General features: G+C 41.4%; 1 protein-coding gene across 1 annotated transcript; it reads left to right on the forward strand.

Moving 5' to 3' along the window:
- Positions 1-310: 310 nt before the first annotated feature.
- LOC135468793 (uncharacterized) lies at positions 311-14,973 on the forward strand. The gene is made up of 12 exons (XM_064747216.1): positions 311-573; positions 1,180-1,440; positions 2,205-2,314; positions 2,883-3,024; positions 3,548-3,658; positions 3,875-4,022; positions 4,444-4,533; positions 4,773-4,886; positions 5,110-5,183; positions 5,338-5,412; positions 5,938-6,010; positions 6,698-14,973. Exons 1-12 carry the CDS (start codon positions 379-381, stop codon positions 14,602-14,604), a joined length of 9,300 nt encoding a protein of 3,099 aa, XP_064603286.1. The 5' UTR covers positions 311-378; the 3' UTR covers positions 14,605-14,973.
- Positions 14,974-16,651: the final 1,678 nt, after the last annotated feature.

Raw genomic sequence — 16,651 nt, forward strand, 5'->3', positions numbered from 1 at the left:
TGTGTAACATACGACGTCTTCCAGCATTATGATGGGAGGAAACCATGGTCATGTGAAGACAAAACTGCCTTCGATGTTAACTGGTTTAGATTTGATCCGGATTAAATTTTGGTCATGTTTACGAAGCACTAAGAAAAACAGAGGAAATATTCAACGTGGAACAAACGTCAAGAATGACGATGCCTGACGTCGTTAGGTGTTAGCAATTATTATGTCAGAAACGTATTATATTTAGAACGCTGACGTTAACGGCATGACGTCACAAACGCTGCTTGTTTTCAACTGCGTGGAAACAACGTTATGTGAGACTATGAGGAAGTTTATTCATGTGCACACATTCTGTTCAAAGCCTTATCACTTAGTGAGAATAACTCAACGATGGACAGAGTGACTTTACCGAAGGTTGTGCACAAGGTTCAGCTTGACGATGAACCTGATATAGTCCGTCGTGCCTCTATTCCAGCGGGTGAGACACTGCCAGCATGGGAACACATTCCGCTGGATGCCAAATTCCCCATGATTCCGGCGCCTCGAGGTACTGTTGTGTTGGCTACAACTGAACTCTGTGAACCGGTAAGGAATGAATCGTACCTATTTCTGTAATGATTCACGTTCAATGATACCAACGTACTTTATTGTACGCTGACTGTCGAATCTGGTTACAATGAACAACTTAACAGGTAGGGGTGGAAAAGATAAACCTCTGTAGGCCTACATTGTGTAGGGTCTACATCTGTAGCCTACTGTAGCTTTCAGTAATTCTAGAGCACTTATGTCTTATAAATTGCAATTAACATCACAGCAATGTTTCCTATAATTCTCCGTCAGCATATAATTTTATGCACATTTTCCATAAGTGGTCGAGAATATTCGGAAATGACGTCATCGATGAACATAGGCCTACTGGGAACGCAGGACCAGCTTATAGCGTTCCCAATCCCGTCTCTCCCACGCAGCAATGTTATTTTGACATCTACCACCGTTTACGTCAACACAGCCGGTCACTTTATTTCCGGACTGACCCCTTGGGTTTAAGGAAAAATGTAGTCTATAGCCATTTTTCACCTCAAGAAGAAAGCCAAGAAGCTTTTTAGTACTTATCATAGTACTTAGTACTTATTATTTGACCACATCTTAAACTCCATATTAAGGAGATTATAAGCCAAACTTTTTTTTCAGAAACACTACACTACTAACAAGCATGAGTTTGATCTTTCTGATCCGTACGCTTTAGTCATGTCTAATGACTACAGCGCTCTTCACGACCCTCATCTCAAGGCGCACTTCAGCTCCGTTTACATGCGCAAACATCTCATCCAGAATGGATTCATCACACCTGAGGGACAGGTTGTTTGCAACTTAAAAGAGTTTAATGACTACAGGCGTTATTTAAGAAAACTTTGTCTACTGGAGTTGGCCAGACAAAAAAGACAAAAAGAGGTTAGTATCGGTAGCAAGTACGCTATCTCCTCCCTCGGTACGCTATAAATATATATGGTGCGATTAGTATAATTGTGTAACACCTAATCATAACTCATGTATATATAAGGGGGCCACTTTCACAAAACAGCGTAAACCAATTTTACGTAACTTTTTCTCTTAAGTGACGTCACCTTATGATACTATAGCCTACACAACGCCTTTTACAAAATAGTTACGACAAATTTGCCTGACGAAGTTTTGTGAAAGTGGCCCCTGCACCATGCATAACAATTATACTTCAGAGGATGAACCAAAGAGCTCTAAAATTACAAACAAGACAAAAGCTTACGGAAAGTGACTCAAATACAAATATGTATTTCTTTATTTGACTGGTGTTTTACGCAGTACTCAGGAATATTTCACTCATACGACGGTGGCCAGCATTATTGTTGGAGATAACCGGGTAGTACCCAGGGGAAACCCGCGACCATCCGCAGATTTCTGACAGACCTTCCCACCTACGGCCAGAGAGGATGCCAACATGAGCTGGGACTTTAACTCACAGTGACCGCACTGGTGAGAAGTTCCTGGGTCTTTGCGCCGCACTGGTGTGCTAACCCCCTCGGCCACGTAAAATACAAATAAATGCATAATCTAAATGCGTTTTTATCTGATCGCCACAAAAATCCGAGGAGTTTATATATTCCTGTGCAAAAAGGCTTAACCAAATTTTAGATTCGCGACGAGAGTTTGCTGATTCCTATGTTTTCTTGACGTCATAGAAACCAACGACGGACTCCACTGAGGACAAGAAAGCTGAAACAAAAGAGGTGAAGGATATTCAGGAGCTGCGCACGCGCATTCAGGGGCAGGAGAGTGCTCAACGGCAAAGGTATACTATGTCAGGGAGATGGATGACTCTTGCAGACAAGCCATCCATTACCATGTTTACCTTGAATGCTAATACCAAACTAAACCTTGTGACCCATCGCCAAAGAACTATTGTACTGATATGTAAAGTACATGTTGTACATTCACATATGCAGAAGTAGTATGATTCATATGCATATATATTACCTTGATAAGAAATTATACAAGTAATTGCTGATTCTACAAAGTCGAAAGTTGAGATTTGAAACCCTTTTTGAAGACGTATTTTAGATCGCTGGGTCTTGACAGTGCCACTTTCTGGATCTGGAGTTACAACCTTTAAAACGCCACAAATACCTTGTTCAGGCAAATGTATTTAAGATTAACATCTAGGGACTATTAATAATTAAGCTAAGCATTTAATTCTGACTTTCATAAAAAAAAATTGAGCCATAGACTGGGCACCGCAAAGGGTAATATTTATCTGGCGATTGGTCAAGATATAATACGCAGACTAGTATCATGCAATACGCTTGCCTATTCCGTCGTCGGTTAACTAGAGCAAGCTATGCATATATTTGGTGTTGCAGACTGATTCAGAGTATGGCCGATGTTGCCAGAAAAATAGAGAAACGCCACAGAAATATGGTACAACGTCAGATAGAACGAGAGAGAAAGAGGAAGCAGTATGAGGAGAAACGCCGCCAGATGCTCTCCCAGATACACACTTTGGTAAGTTGATTAGCCCATGTACATTTTGTATTGAAGGGCAGCGTCCACTACGCCAGTAGACTTTAGCGTCACACGGCTTGACTGCATGGGTCGATTCCACCAAACGATTTTTGACCTCAGTCAAAATTTAAAACCTCAATTTAATACGCAGTTTACTCTCTGAAAACTATACTGTGTCTATATAAGAGTGGTACACATGCAGGGTTGTGGCAAAAACGCACATCGTGGTTTGCTCAGTCGAACTTTCGTTGAAGACCACTTGTATTCCGCCATTATGGTGTCCATGTCTTTACGTCACATGTGGGAAAGTGCGTCAGTAACTTACCAAATACGCCGGGCGCTCCGATTAATTCTCAATCCACAGAACTAACCACCATCGTAAGAGGAAGGAAACTCTAGGCTATGGCGTTAAGTAACAATCAAATAAATAAATACATAATGAAAATTCAAGGGCACCACGTGGATACTAGAAATCGCATCATTTAAAGCGTAGAATATGACCCCTCTGACGTTATATTTTCAGGAAAAGACACGTAATATCCGCCTTATTGCAAAATGGGAGTTGGGTGAAAGGAAGAGACAAGAGCGTTTGGAAAGTATGAGGAAACAACAACTCAAGGAGCAACAACAACGGGTAAATGTTCATTCTTGTGGGTGGTTTTACAATCAGTTGAAAATCTAGTTTGTAGTCTACATGTGTGACCCTGTATATACCTGATTTCTGTATTCTGATGTGACATCTCAAACGTTTGACCGTTCTCCTTCTAAGACAGGAATCGTATTGTTTTATATTTATTATGTTATATTTGTTGAGAAGAAATTTAGCCTTTATAATATGATTTTGCTTCAGGTTATCTCAAAGTGGAGACAAAGGCGACGCTTTCAAGAAAGCCAATTGGCTATTGAAGCTGAGAAGCGAGAGGAAATGGATCGCGAAAAACAGAAACGTGTGGAAAACAGGAAGAACAAAATGAAACGAGTCTGGGAGAAACAAGAAGGTACCAATCTCTGTCTAGGAATACATTTTAATGTCGAGCAGTTGTACATGGTACATTGAAGAATGTGGACGTGCACTCAAACGTTTCTATTTATATCCTGACTCGTCTAGTGAAACTGAAATAATAATTGACGTGTGGATATTGGAAGTTGTATTTCAACACTGATGGATAAATAGAATGACCAAAAGTGCCACATTAGAGCGTGGCCAAGGAGGTCTGACAGACATATCCATATTTCTCCCACCTTATATTATAAACATGACAGCCATTATATATAAGTAAAATACCGTGATTTTGTGTAAAATACACATTCAAATTCTTTGACAGAGCCATATACTAGTATTTGCCAGAAAAGGCATATAAACTAAAAAAAAGATCTTCTTTACCATGTATCCTAATATATTTTTTTTCGCCGTCGTAGCTCTTTTGAAAAGTTTGCAAAACGAATCGTCAATGAAAAGAGATGCCTCTCGGAAGAAGTATGACCGGCGAATGTCGAGTGATGAACGAGGTAAAGATCAGCGCGAAATGTACGTGAATGAATAAGTTGTATTTTAAGGCGAATTCCATCTGGCATCTGAGGCAGTTATGTGGACAGAATTATGCTTTATTTATTTATTTGGTTGTTGCTTTACGACGTACTATTTATGCTTTGTAAGCTACAACTAAAACGGACGAGTCATTGACTCGGCCCCGCCCCCCCTCCCACCCCTTCTGTACCTCTCCTGTGTACTTTTTTTTTGTTAACAGGACGTCGATCCAGCAGATCTAATCTTACGTCGCCCTTTCAGAGCATGTGGGTCATAGAAAAGGTGCTGCGTAGGCTTAGCTTCCCGGATGTACCGCCTCGAGTTTTGGCTCAAGGTAAGATTTTTGAGTCTTCGAACGGATCATATAGTGGCAACACGAACTAAGTCAAAAGCGCACAAAGATTCATTGCGCGCAAACTACTATCACAAATCCATAATGTCCCTACAGCACTTATGCACGTGGTGTACCAAGAGTTATGAAATGTATGAAGACATTATAGCCAATTCTGGACGGTTTGATCCACCTTTAACAGTATTTGCCACGCGTCATGTTTCAGACCAAGGAGATGCACTGTGGGAATTCCTGGACGGCATTATCAACAATGCTGTGGAAATTTTAAAAGCAGAGGGGGTAAGTTCTTACTTATCACTCCCTTAACAAGTTCTCTTCACGACAACGATGGTTGTGTACTGGATTACTTACTTAAAGATCGATTTTCGTTTTTGTATTGACCTGTGAATCAATCAGTAAATCGACGAATTTGTCCTAATGTGTGCATTAACAGGGGGATCACGAGCTGGACATACTGAAGGAAGGGGCACAGACACTGGTGACGAAAACCCTAGACTGTCTAACTCAGGTGAGCCAAGTTGTATTGATATAACTTGTTATACACAAACGGGCATCGGGAATTCACTCTCCCATAAAACCAAACCGCCGTCACCTAAGTGAAAATTCTTGAGTGCTACGTTTAACTGTAATCCAATATACAAAGAAAACCTAGGCTAACTTATCCACAGGCTCTATATGTAATAATGCGATCTCCGTTGCCAAGTGATAAGCGTGATGGAACAGTACGCTCTCATGAACCTTTCACTAATGCAATAGCTGTGAATCCAGTTCATGCTTGCTTTCCCTCCGGCCGTACGTGGGAAGGTCTGTCAGCAGCCTATGGATGGTCAAGGATTTCCCTCGGTCCCTGTCTGGTTTCCTCCGGAAATAAGTGAAATATTATACTAAGAGCACGGCGTAATATGCCAATAAAATAATACTAAGATAAAATGAATATACATGTATGTAATATTGATGTAGAATGTCATAAAAAGGCATCAACATATGTTATGTGTTACAATGAATTAAATACTCGTATGCTTCATCTCGCCAGGAAAAGTTTCCAGAAGTAATAATTTGCTTTGGCGAACCATCATCAAAACACTCCGAAGAGCATCCGCAGGACAGTGAGTATACCAGCAGAAATGCTCCTAGACATAATGTTTGTTGTGTTACGTTATCGTAACATCTAAACTCGAAAATCCCGTTTGAAGGTGAGAAGAGAATAGATATGAGATCTTGGATTGCACACGTGAAAACACCTACGTGTAATATATAGGATCAATACATTTACTACCTGTATTTACAGTATTCCCAGATTATCGTCAAATTAACTTACCGGCCCAACGACTTGTTTCAGTAAAGGTTGCAACTCGCAGACCCTAAGTTACTAGTCATTAAAGCCAACGACACCTCACCATTCGAAAAACTGTTACTTAATATGTCTTGCTATGTGTGCTCGTAAAACTTATGCCTTACGTTGAAGTTGTTGGTGGAATGATGCTTAATTACTTAAAAGAGACTGATGAGTCAAAGATCAGGTGTTGTGTCAGCCAAAGTAACTACTTTTTAGCCGTAGCACTATTAATAATATTGATGTCATATTCTTAAATGGTGTTTTAAGAAGGAGAACAAATGCTGATATTTGTATGTAACACCTTCATGCTTACAATAAGTGTCCACTCTTATGGTGGACTATTCATTTAAACTCATTTAAAATTCACTTAATCCGTTAACTTTTTTGTCACTGTCAATACTGCTTATATGTCCTGATGAACCATTTTGTTTTTTTCTTTTTGGACATATCTCGTCAGATAACCAGGAGGCCGATATCGTCACATCAACAGAAGAAGCCCTTGCCACTCCTGGGTCGCAGTCTTTGCAAGCTGAAGAGAAAACAGTTATACCTGTCCCATCTTCTGTCGCACCGGACAGAAAGAACTCTGTGCCCCAATCCAGCGCTGCTATGGAACTAAGCAGCACTCATTTGAACGTTGTGAGACACAGTATGATTAGATTTGAGAAAGTCATCCCAGACAAGGGCGTGGTCGACGTCAAAACGGCCATATCGAGCCTCAAACTCCTGCTAGAGGACATCGCCATGGATAGGTGTTCACGACGCGAGCTTGAGATGATTGTGAAATACGCCGCGCGAGATCGAGGCTGGTGGGATTCTGGGGCGAATAACCTTGTTGAGATAATGCTAAAAACCATTCTGAGTGAACTTCGCACGGGTAATGTTAACAACGACGGGTTATCACAGCTCATCCTCTCCGTAGTGGGTATTCCGTTATATCGGACTGAATCCCATCTCGACCTTCTTGAACATTTCCTGGCCGTGGTTGTTCGTGATATCAGTGAACAGTTAAAAAGCGATAGTCTGAGCGATAATCAACTACAATGTCTAACGACGGCCATCACGTCACTGTTTCTCGATCCGGAAATAGATATTGCCGGAACAGTCGTCACCGATATGCTAGCACGTCTAAGAGCAGGTGCCACCGGAAATGACACGGAAAGAAACACCAGCTCAGTGCTAAGCAAAGCTATAGTTGGGAAAGTTTTGAAACATTTGGCTTTCTTCATGGCAGAATGGGATGGAAACAACAATATTCCTACTCATACTGCAAATGTGATAGCAAGCAAAACCTTGGCTGAATTAGGAACCCGCCTAACCGCACAAGAACTCACACAAAGAGATGCCGTTGGAAGTTCGATAATAGCTGAATGGATTATCAGTCAGGCTTTAAGCGGACTTACCCAACATGGTCCCTTACAGGACATGACCGATGAAATTACACCTCCAGACGAAAAAACAGAAAACTGTGCAGAAGTACTCGCAAACGACGTTATTCAGACTATGAAGAGAGAACTAACAGTAGTGAGAACATCATCTGTGTGCGACAAAAAGGGCGTTCCAATCGTTAAAGATATCGTTCAGAATGTTGTTAACTACATAATTGACCCAAAGTCTTTAAAGATCGGGGATGTTCACCGAGATGAGCCAGCTATTGCGATGCGGATACTGCAAGGCACTTTAATTCATCTATCTAACATCGTTACATGGAATATCAATACAACCATGGCCGAAGACGAAGAGGCAGATTACACATTGGCGAAAACCATGGTAGCATATAGTTTGAGACAGATTGCAACTTGTTTGGAACTTGAAAAATACGACGAACCTAAATCATCGAAAAGGACCCCTTTCATCACAAAGATGCTGGAGGAAATGGGAGAGACTCGCATTGTGAGCTCGATAGTTTCTCAAGATTTGCTCGGACATGAAAGCTCATCTGTGGCTCTTCATATTCTCTTAGAAACTATGAAACAGCTGACAACACTGTTCTCCGATGAAGATGATTCCATGCTGAACAAAACGGCTAGTAAGACTGTTGAAGATTCACTGAAAGCTCTTGCAAGCTCAGTAACGAAGCACGTTGTAGAATCTGCTTCCTCGCCAGTAGTAGTTCGGATCGTTAATGAAACACTTAAATGTTTACGGGGGACAAATCCAAACTCAAGCAGTTGGAAAGGGGAGGAGAAAAATGACAATCTTGTGAACGAAACAGTTTTCAATACACTGACTGGCTTGCTGGATGTAGTGACTAGCGTTTTCTCCTGCATGGAAACAGACGCCAGCATGGCAGAGTTTGAAGTTTTAGCTCAAGATATGATTTTTGGAACGTTTCAGCAGACTCTAAAATCTCTGTTAAATGCTACAGTTAAAGTCAAGAGTGCCCGCAGTGACAAAAAATCTCCTATAAAGTTCAAGATTGTTTGTGAGACCATACGCCACTTAACTCGCCACTTAATGCTCAGTACAGCGACAGTGCAAGATAACATTGACTTGGACGGGAACTGTGCTGCGAGTCAGCTTGTACGTCACACTTTGGAACAGTTTTCCGAAGTCATGGTAAGGAGTGTGTCCCGTATCCAACTGGACAAAGTTTTTTCGCCGGTTCAATCTGTAACTGAAGGGATAAAGAAATTGGCCACAGCTATATCAGATGGTTCCATGACGATTGGGGATAAGCAAAACCTTACCCTTCCTTCAGAATCAAAGAAACTAGTAAACAAGATAAAAGAAAACCTGTTGAATCTAATGGATGAAACAATGTGCCCCGATACTCAGCATGCCTTGTTCCATGTACTAAAACAAACAGCGTTTGGTGTGTCAGAAAGTTTGTCTGCAAGCAATATCCACTCTACAGACACATTAGTCCTCGCCAACCACATGGTTAATGACATTCTTAATGACTTAGCCACCGTCGTGGCATCCGCCAGAGAAACGATCTCTCCACATGATGCTAGTGTTGTAGATCAACAGATACTGAATGAAATCACGCGCAAGCTAGATATCTGGACAGCTGCATGGCCGACGATGGCCATGCGCGCTTCCGTGTACGACTTTAACGGTTGTCCTCTTATAGCAGGTGACATTGTTAAGCGGCTGTTGACCAAACTAACAGCGAGCAGCTACCGTAAAAACTCAAAGTTTCCTGAAGCCAGTCATCATTTCGTTGTAGTGACATCTGTCTGCGCAATCTTGAACAGACTTGCATTTGGTGCCAGTATGATTGTTGATCGCAGTGTCGATGTTTTCGAGAGTTCGGGTCTAGGAAAACAAACTGACTGTGATATACTGAGACATCTACTTCAGGAAATTAAAGAGAATCAACTTCCACCTAACGACGTTAGAGCTTTGGCCGAAACAATTATTCCCACATTCAGCATTGTAAACTTCCCTGCGTTAAATAAGGAAACCTCAAATGCAGTGGTAGGTTTCGTAATGGATTTCTTAACGACAATGCAACAAAATATTGAAGACAATACATTTTCAGAGCATGATCTTGCTGAGGTCAGGGATGAAGTCTTTCATAATGGCAAACAAGTACGCCTTCAAAGAAGATATGCTGGTGTTAGAGAATTTGGGATTATTAATACACGAGAATTAATGCTAAAGGTGTTACGTATAGCTCGGGATGGAGAATTTAGACAGTCAGAAATTGACAGAATTAGTCGGAATTTGCTCAAGCTTGACACGACAAAATCTGATTCACAAACAATGACATTGCAAACAATGGATGAACATATGGAAGAAACCATACACAGATTACGAGATAAACTACTTTCTGCAAAACTGTCGACAACGGAGCTTAAAAAAATCACTGCTGGAATCGTGGATGCTTGTACTACACAAACCTACGGTGGAAATGATTCGGAAGCACCACTGACGAAGGTCATGGGAATACTAAGAACTTTAAGCAGCTTGCAGAGAGTTGTAATGGATATTGAGGACGGCAGATTCACATATCACGAAATAAGTCGTTTAGCATATTCCATTGTGGCGTCCACTTCTGAAAAGATGAAACATCCCTCAACATCAGAAATTCCAGTGCAAGAGCTAAACGCTTCTGTTGCAGCAGCAATAACCGAGCAAATAAAGGACATCCTGCAGAATCTGAAAAATGATCACATCGATGAGCCCGCCGCTGAGAAAATGGCAGCCGTTATCCTCTCTAAACTTGGAAATGGACTTCTCAATAAAAACGTTTTTAATCCTGTTGCTTGGAAAGGTTTGTCAAATTTACTGATAACCTTAATCCAGGCTCTGTCTCAAAAACTGAGATCATTTATTTCCAGTTTGACATTGTCTGTGCCAGTACATTTGGTATGTGATGATGCCCAGCCATCGTCCAGCTACATCATCAACAGAAATGCCCCGAAGCTAACACTACAAGGTATTGAACCAAACACTCTGAACACGTTGGTCAGATGCGCCCTGAAAACGTTAATTCGTAGGCTAACTACTAAAAGTGAAAGTGAAAACCAACAAGACAACCATCCCAAGATAAGAAGGATCACATCACAAAGGGCAGTTGATCTTGACACGACGAGGACAGTACTTGTTGCCTTGTCAAAAACCTACGCAGATTTAGATCAGCTTGTTTTTCATAAAACTGAATCTTTAAAAAACAATGTTGGAATTTCCGTGCGAAGAGCTCTACTTCAGTTAGTCCATGATATAGACTTGAGGCGATTGTCTACCAACCAAACGAATAACATTGGAGAGACCCTTTTGAAATGGTGGGAAGGTAACAAAGCAAGCTACGAATCTACTGCGGCAAACGAAGCTATGAAAGCTGTTTCCTCACTTGTTGACAAAATCAAGGTTCGGTCTAAGATTGTGGGGCCCCCGAGACAAAATGAGCAGTTTGCAACAGTGAAAATAACAGAAGAACGCGTAAGAGGTTTCATTAAGCAGTTTGAAGAAGAGGAGAACGAACTGCTGAAAGCTCTATCTCAACAGTCCCTGATTTCTCCGCGTGCTTCTGCTGAAGTTGTTGTTGAGTCTGTGCTCCGTGCAATGTACGATGATACATGGATGGATGAGGAAATGGGAGTGAAAATTGTAGACGAGAAAGAACATCACGACGTAACTGCAACAAAGGCTGTCACTTCACTGTCGAAGCCACTTGATTCTGATGTCACTGACGCAATGGAACATGCAATCACGAGCTCCTCACAGGAAAAACATAGAATGAAAGACAACCAGACTAACCTACAAACGACCCTCGCAGTTGAATCGGGCATAGTCTCCTCTGACAGTTTAACTTCTGCGCTGGAAAGTGCATTTGTAGATATTACAGGCCCTTCCGTCAAAGCTGAACCCATTGCAAAGAAAATCAGCGCTGTATTGCAAGAATACTCAACAACATCATGCAGCGCAGAGGATATCACTCAGCCACTCGTAGAAGTGGCAAAGCAGGATCTTGTGTCAAAAGTCTCGCCTTCAGTTGCCTCAGACCTGGCACGGAAGGCAGCAGAGCTAACTTTGCAGCATACTGTTAACACTGACTCTACAAAGTTACAGCATATTTCCAATGATAATATTGTTCAACATGAAAATGGAGAGAGCTTGGTCGATTCTACCCTCACACCCAATATTTCCCAACTCGCCCAAAGAATAGTGGATTCCACCATAAGGCTTTTGATCACAAACAACATCTCTCTTGAATCCATAACACATAAGTTTTCAAAACACAATTCGTCACACCAGTCCAACTTGCCGGGCAAAGACAAGTCAGTGACTGTGACGAAACTATCAAATCTCCAGTGCCCCAGTACAAAGAGTAGCGCCAACGAAGAATGGGAGAAATCACAGAAAGATAGTGTACCGCAAGGTCAATCAAGCAAGCATTCCAATAGCCCCCTTAACAAAGATGCCAATGACTTCAACACTACACCTGAAACTATCAGCCAAATGTCCCAAGTAGAGGTTTTGGCAGTGAAGTCTCTTGTGGAATCATTAACGAATGAAAACATTGAACCAGCTAAAATAACGTCGTATATTCAGAAGGCAGAGGAGAGAGATCCTGCCTTGGTTAAGGTTATTTCAGGGCCTGGAATTGTGTACGGTTCAGATTCGCTCACGGAACAAATTGTTCAAATGATCCTGACCGCTATGGCTGTTAAATCTGAGGAGGCAGACAATTCTACAGCCTTATCAGACACATCAAACCTCACTGACAAGGTAGTAAGATCTTTAATTAGACTCATAGATAAATCTCAAGAAGATCTCGAAGGACAAACTAAAGCTACAGCATCAGCCCTGAGTGGATTAGTCGACACGATAGAAAAGGATTTGGAGAAAGCTATTCGTAGATCACAAGAAGACAATTCTATCGATGTAACGGACATTGCCAAGCCAATTACTTCCGTTGAGAGAAAAGCTGAGCTGACAACTCTTGACAGAATAAAAGAAATCCTCCTGCGAATAATTGAGGATGTTTCGACAAATCGTCTAACCACAGATCAACTTGAAGACATAGCCTCAGCCGCCGTCGATGGGATGACCGACAAGTCCTCTCCTCAACCGTTGCCAAGCGCTCGTTCAAATTCAGCGTCATCTGGAGCAGTGATTCAAACATTACAGGCTATTATCAACGACATTGATGTCGGGCACTTTAGGCTTGAAGACGTCGAACGAATAAAATCTCAACATTTTTCCCAAACTACCGTTGAACAGAAAGAGAAAATGGACAATTCTGATAATTTGACTGAGGAGACATCAAAGGAATCAATTTCAAATATTATAAAGGACATTTTAAATCGGATTCTTGATGAAATAAAGACAATCAATTTTTCGACTGCGCATGGTACAAGCCTGATTTCAGATGAGGCAGACCTACATAAACAAAACCGAGTTCGCGCATGGATTCTGGACAGCCATGTGTACTGTGATAATTCTCATCTTATCCAAGAAATTGCCGTGGAATCTATCCACAGTGCTCTAGAAAGGATAAAGGAAAATAAAATGAGCGAATCAGAAACTCTTGTTTTAGCAGATGTCATTAACGAAAAGGTGGCTAGCCAAAAACGGACTGATGCCAGTAAAAACGACACTCGAAAGTTAGTGGTGGAAACGTTAGAAAACACACTTCTAATGATTGACAGAAATGGACTCTCGACAAAAATGACGGACAACCTTGTGAAAGCTGTTCTGCGTGTTATGTTGATGAACACGGAACCACAATACTCCGGCGACAATCCTAACAACGTCTCGCCCTCAAAAAGAAACAACGTTGTTAGGTTTCTGTCGAAAATTCTCACTCATTTGTTGACGGTAACGAGCAGTGTACACGGGGAAGAAGGCAGTGAGGCGGTTTTGGAGAGAGACTCCGTTGAGCGTCTTGATGTTCCTGAAGATGCTGACAAAAAAAGTCAGTCTTCAACTGACCCAGAAGTTAACATTTTGCCAACCATAGGAGGTGAAGAGTTGCATCTTGATGCCGAAACAACAGCCACTGCCCTCTCCGCCATCTCAATACGCGGCCGTCCTGGTGTTGTCAATCCCCATAATCCAATCCCTAGAAATTCTTTCAGGGATCTGCATCGACCCGAACTCGGTCGAACTGAAGTCCTGAGTCACGGGAAACCCGTGGAAGTGGAGGCCAAACTGCAGAAGGTTGCGGAAGAAAATATCCATCTTGTGCATGATGTGGAAGACAGTGACATGACGACTATAGCAGAAGCACCTTCTTCTGTAACTTGCAGCAGTTCCAGTGCCTCGGGTTCCCCGACGGATCTTGATGGCAAATTGCAAAACATTGTTTCACTTACTTCCCCTGATGAAGATTTGGTGATGGTAACCAATGTAGAAGGGAGCAGTTCTGTGATTCACTCCAACACAAACACTAACTCACCTAAACCCATCAGCATCAGAAGAAAATATGCAACAGGTAAGACCAAGGTGGACAACACAAAAATGCAAAAAACTATTAAGGTCACTATTCCAACAAAAATACGGAATAAGGCTCAAGAGGTTCCCGTGGTCGAAAGTCGTTCAAAATCTGAAGCTTCTTTGAAAAACCGTCCGACAAAATCTCCATCAATGCATTTGAAACAACGCTCAACTGAGACTGTCGCTTCCAAACAAGGTGCCATGCTTCCTCAAAGAAAGAAGTCGCCTTCTCCTACATTCAAACTGAAGATGAAGAAAAAAGTGGCCGCCTTGGACTCTGGAGGGCTTCAGTCAGAAGGCTCCACTCTACCTAGCGTCACCGGTGCATGTGAAATAAAGGAGCAAGGGCCCCAGATTTTGCGAGTCCAGTCGCTGAGCGGATTTCATAGCACCCCTGTTACCATCCGAGAACTGCAAGTCACACAAATACCTGATACCTCACCAATAATGGACTCGCCGCTCGAAGGCACTTAAATTCATCCAAATAAGGACGGTTTTCAAAAACTTCATTACCTTCGAATCATGTTGGCTTTATGATACACATGTGGGTCAACGTTCGAATTTAAAGTCATCGGTCATCAGTTGGGTTCTATGTTGATTTTTTTTTCTTTAATCGTAACATAGATTTACTGGGTTAATACAGTAACTTAGTCGCTTTCAACATAATATCTTGTATATAACCTATCTCTTAATTAGAGGCATCTTATTTACTCTGTGTTTTGCCATTACCAAGTAAAGCCAATTTTTGCTGTTGAATATGTTTGTAAAAATTTAAACTGTTCGACCGCTAAATTGATAACGCAGAATTAAATGTACAGTTTAGAATGAGTGCACTGTGAATTGGTAAGGAAATAAATCATATTTAACATGATAATGTGATTTGTGACGTATGACCTTTTTTTTTTTAGGCCTATGTGGAATTCAGTGCATGGGTGCTTGGCTTACGTACAGTGAGCACACCATGTAGTAGCCAGAGTTCCGTTTTCACTGCACGCAAACTAAGAGCACAAATTCACAATATTTACCAAACATATGGTAAATATACGTTGGCATGGTACTTAGCTTATGCTAGGATTGTTTTGTGTAAGAGCCTTAAGAGGTCCCTAATTTGGTTTATTTTATTGAATAATAATTCAGCTAATCATGGCTTTAATCCTAGCAACAAACTAAGAAATTTAAAAGAAAAAGAAGACTTAAGACATAACTGGTAGCAACTTAGAAAGCCTAGTATTTGTCTCAACAACCGCTGAAAACAGTTTACATTTGTATATATGGTTGGTACGGTACACACTTTGCCGATCGTGACATGACCAATTTTAGCTGCTTGACGTTGACTCGTCACGAGATTGACCTTTCGACATTGGTGATATCATACCACATCACAGCCACGTGGAGGTGAGGCAAGGGGCGGAGCCTACTTCACCATCAAGAGTAAAACACAATGCACTGTCCACAGTTTCGAGTTTCATCAGGGATAAATCTTTGTGCCCTGGTGTTGATTTGAGGGTCTAGAAGGAAAGTCCTTTGAGGGCATTTCTCAGGTGGTGAAAACTGTCACCGACTTACCGATGTAGTTTCAGTTTTAGAATGTTCTGCTGCGGTGTTTCAGCAGCTCTGTAAGGTTTTTTTTTATTTGGGTATGTAAACCCTCCTTGAGCATCGTTATTGTAAAGAACAATACTTAATTCATAAAATACCGGTTAAATTATGTTTTTGGGGTTTTTTTTACAATAAAATTTTAGTATTGTCTGTTCGCACTCTTAAGCTGCACGACACAAAATGGACCCATTTCCGGTGATTCAGGCGGGTCATGATTTTAAAAGGTGTTTGTTGCGGGTAACGTGACCGAGTCGCTATATTTAGCGATTTTTTTGAGTGGAAAATGTGAGAATTTCTTTCTTCGGGAGTCAAACATTGCCGAACACAAACCACTGTACTGCTCCGATTTACCGAAATTATGTTCAGTATTACAGGTTTGCTCTCGACAAGTAAAGGAGAAAATTCGTTTCATCCACAACCTCATCTTCCCATTAAGAATGTAGGCCCTAAAAATCTCACAGTGGCATCGTTTAAAACTTAGTGTTTTAGTCACAGATCCCGTGGACTTATCCTTTAATACCACTAGTCAGTGTGGTTAAGTACTGATCGGTAAGTCAGTTGATCCACATTCGTGCAGCTAATACCTCATAATCCTGCAATTGCACTGCACCATAACCAGACCCCTTTCAAATCCACGAGTTCTAGTTTTTTATTTACCCAGTATCTCATCACTGTTTATCACTGTGACAATATTTTTTCACTTCTTGGATAGCAGTCAGTTTTATGAGTGCAATGAAGTAAATAATCGGACACAGATATGTAAAGCATTCAGTTGGTATTCAATGAACGCAAGACTGTGCAACGGCCGGTTATGGTCACCAATACTCTATAACATAAAAAGCAAAGAAATTGAGAAATTCCTTGTCCAAGGCCAGGATTGAACACCCAACTCCTCACCCAGCAATTGGGATTCAAGCAGCAT

Source organism: Liolophura sinensis, chromosome 6 (genome assembly GCF_032854445.1).
Source record: "Liolophura sinensis isolate JHLJ2023 chromosome 6, CUHK_Ljap_v2, whole genome shotgun sequence".
NCBI lineage: Eukaryota > Metazoa > Mollusca > Polyplacophora > Chitonida > Chitonidae > Liolophura > Liolophura sinensis.

What these genes read in the sequence shown, in the direction of transcription:
- LOC135468793 (XM_064747216.1), top strand. Translation starts at nt 379, where the DNA reads ATGGACAGAGTGACTTTACCGAAGGTTGTGCACAAGGTTCAGCTTGAC. An exon ending in TCAAGGAGCAACAACAACGG is followed by an intron (nt 3,659 to 3,874) that starts GTAAATGTTCAT and finishes ATTTTGCTTCAG; the next exon opens with GTTATCTCAAAGTGGAGACA. An exon ending in AATGTCGAGTGATGAACGAG is followed by an intron (nt 4,534 to 4,772) that starts GTAAAGATCAGC and finishes TTTTGTTAACAG; the next exon opens with GACGTCGATCCAGCAGATCT.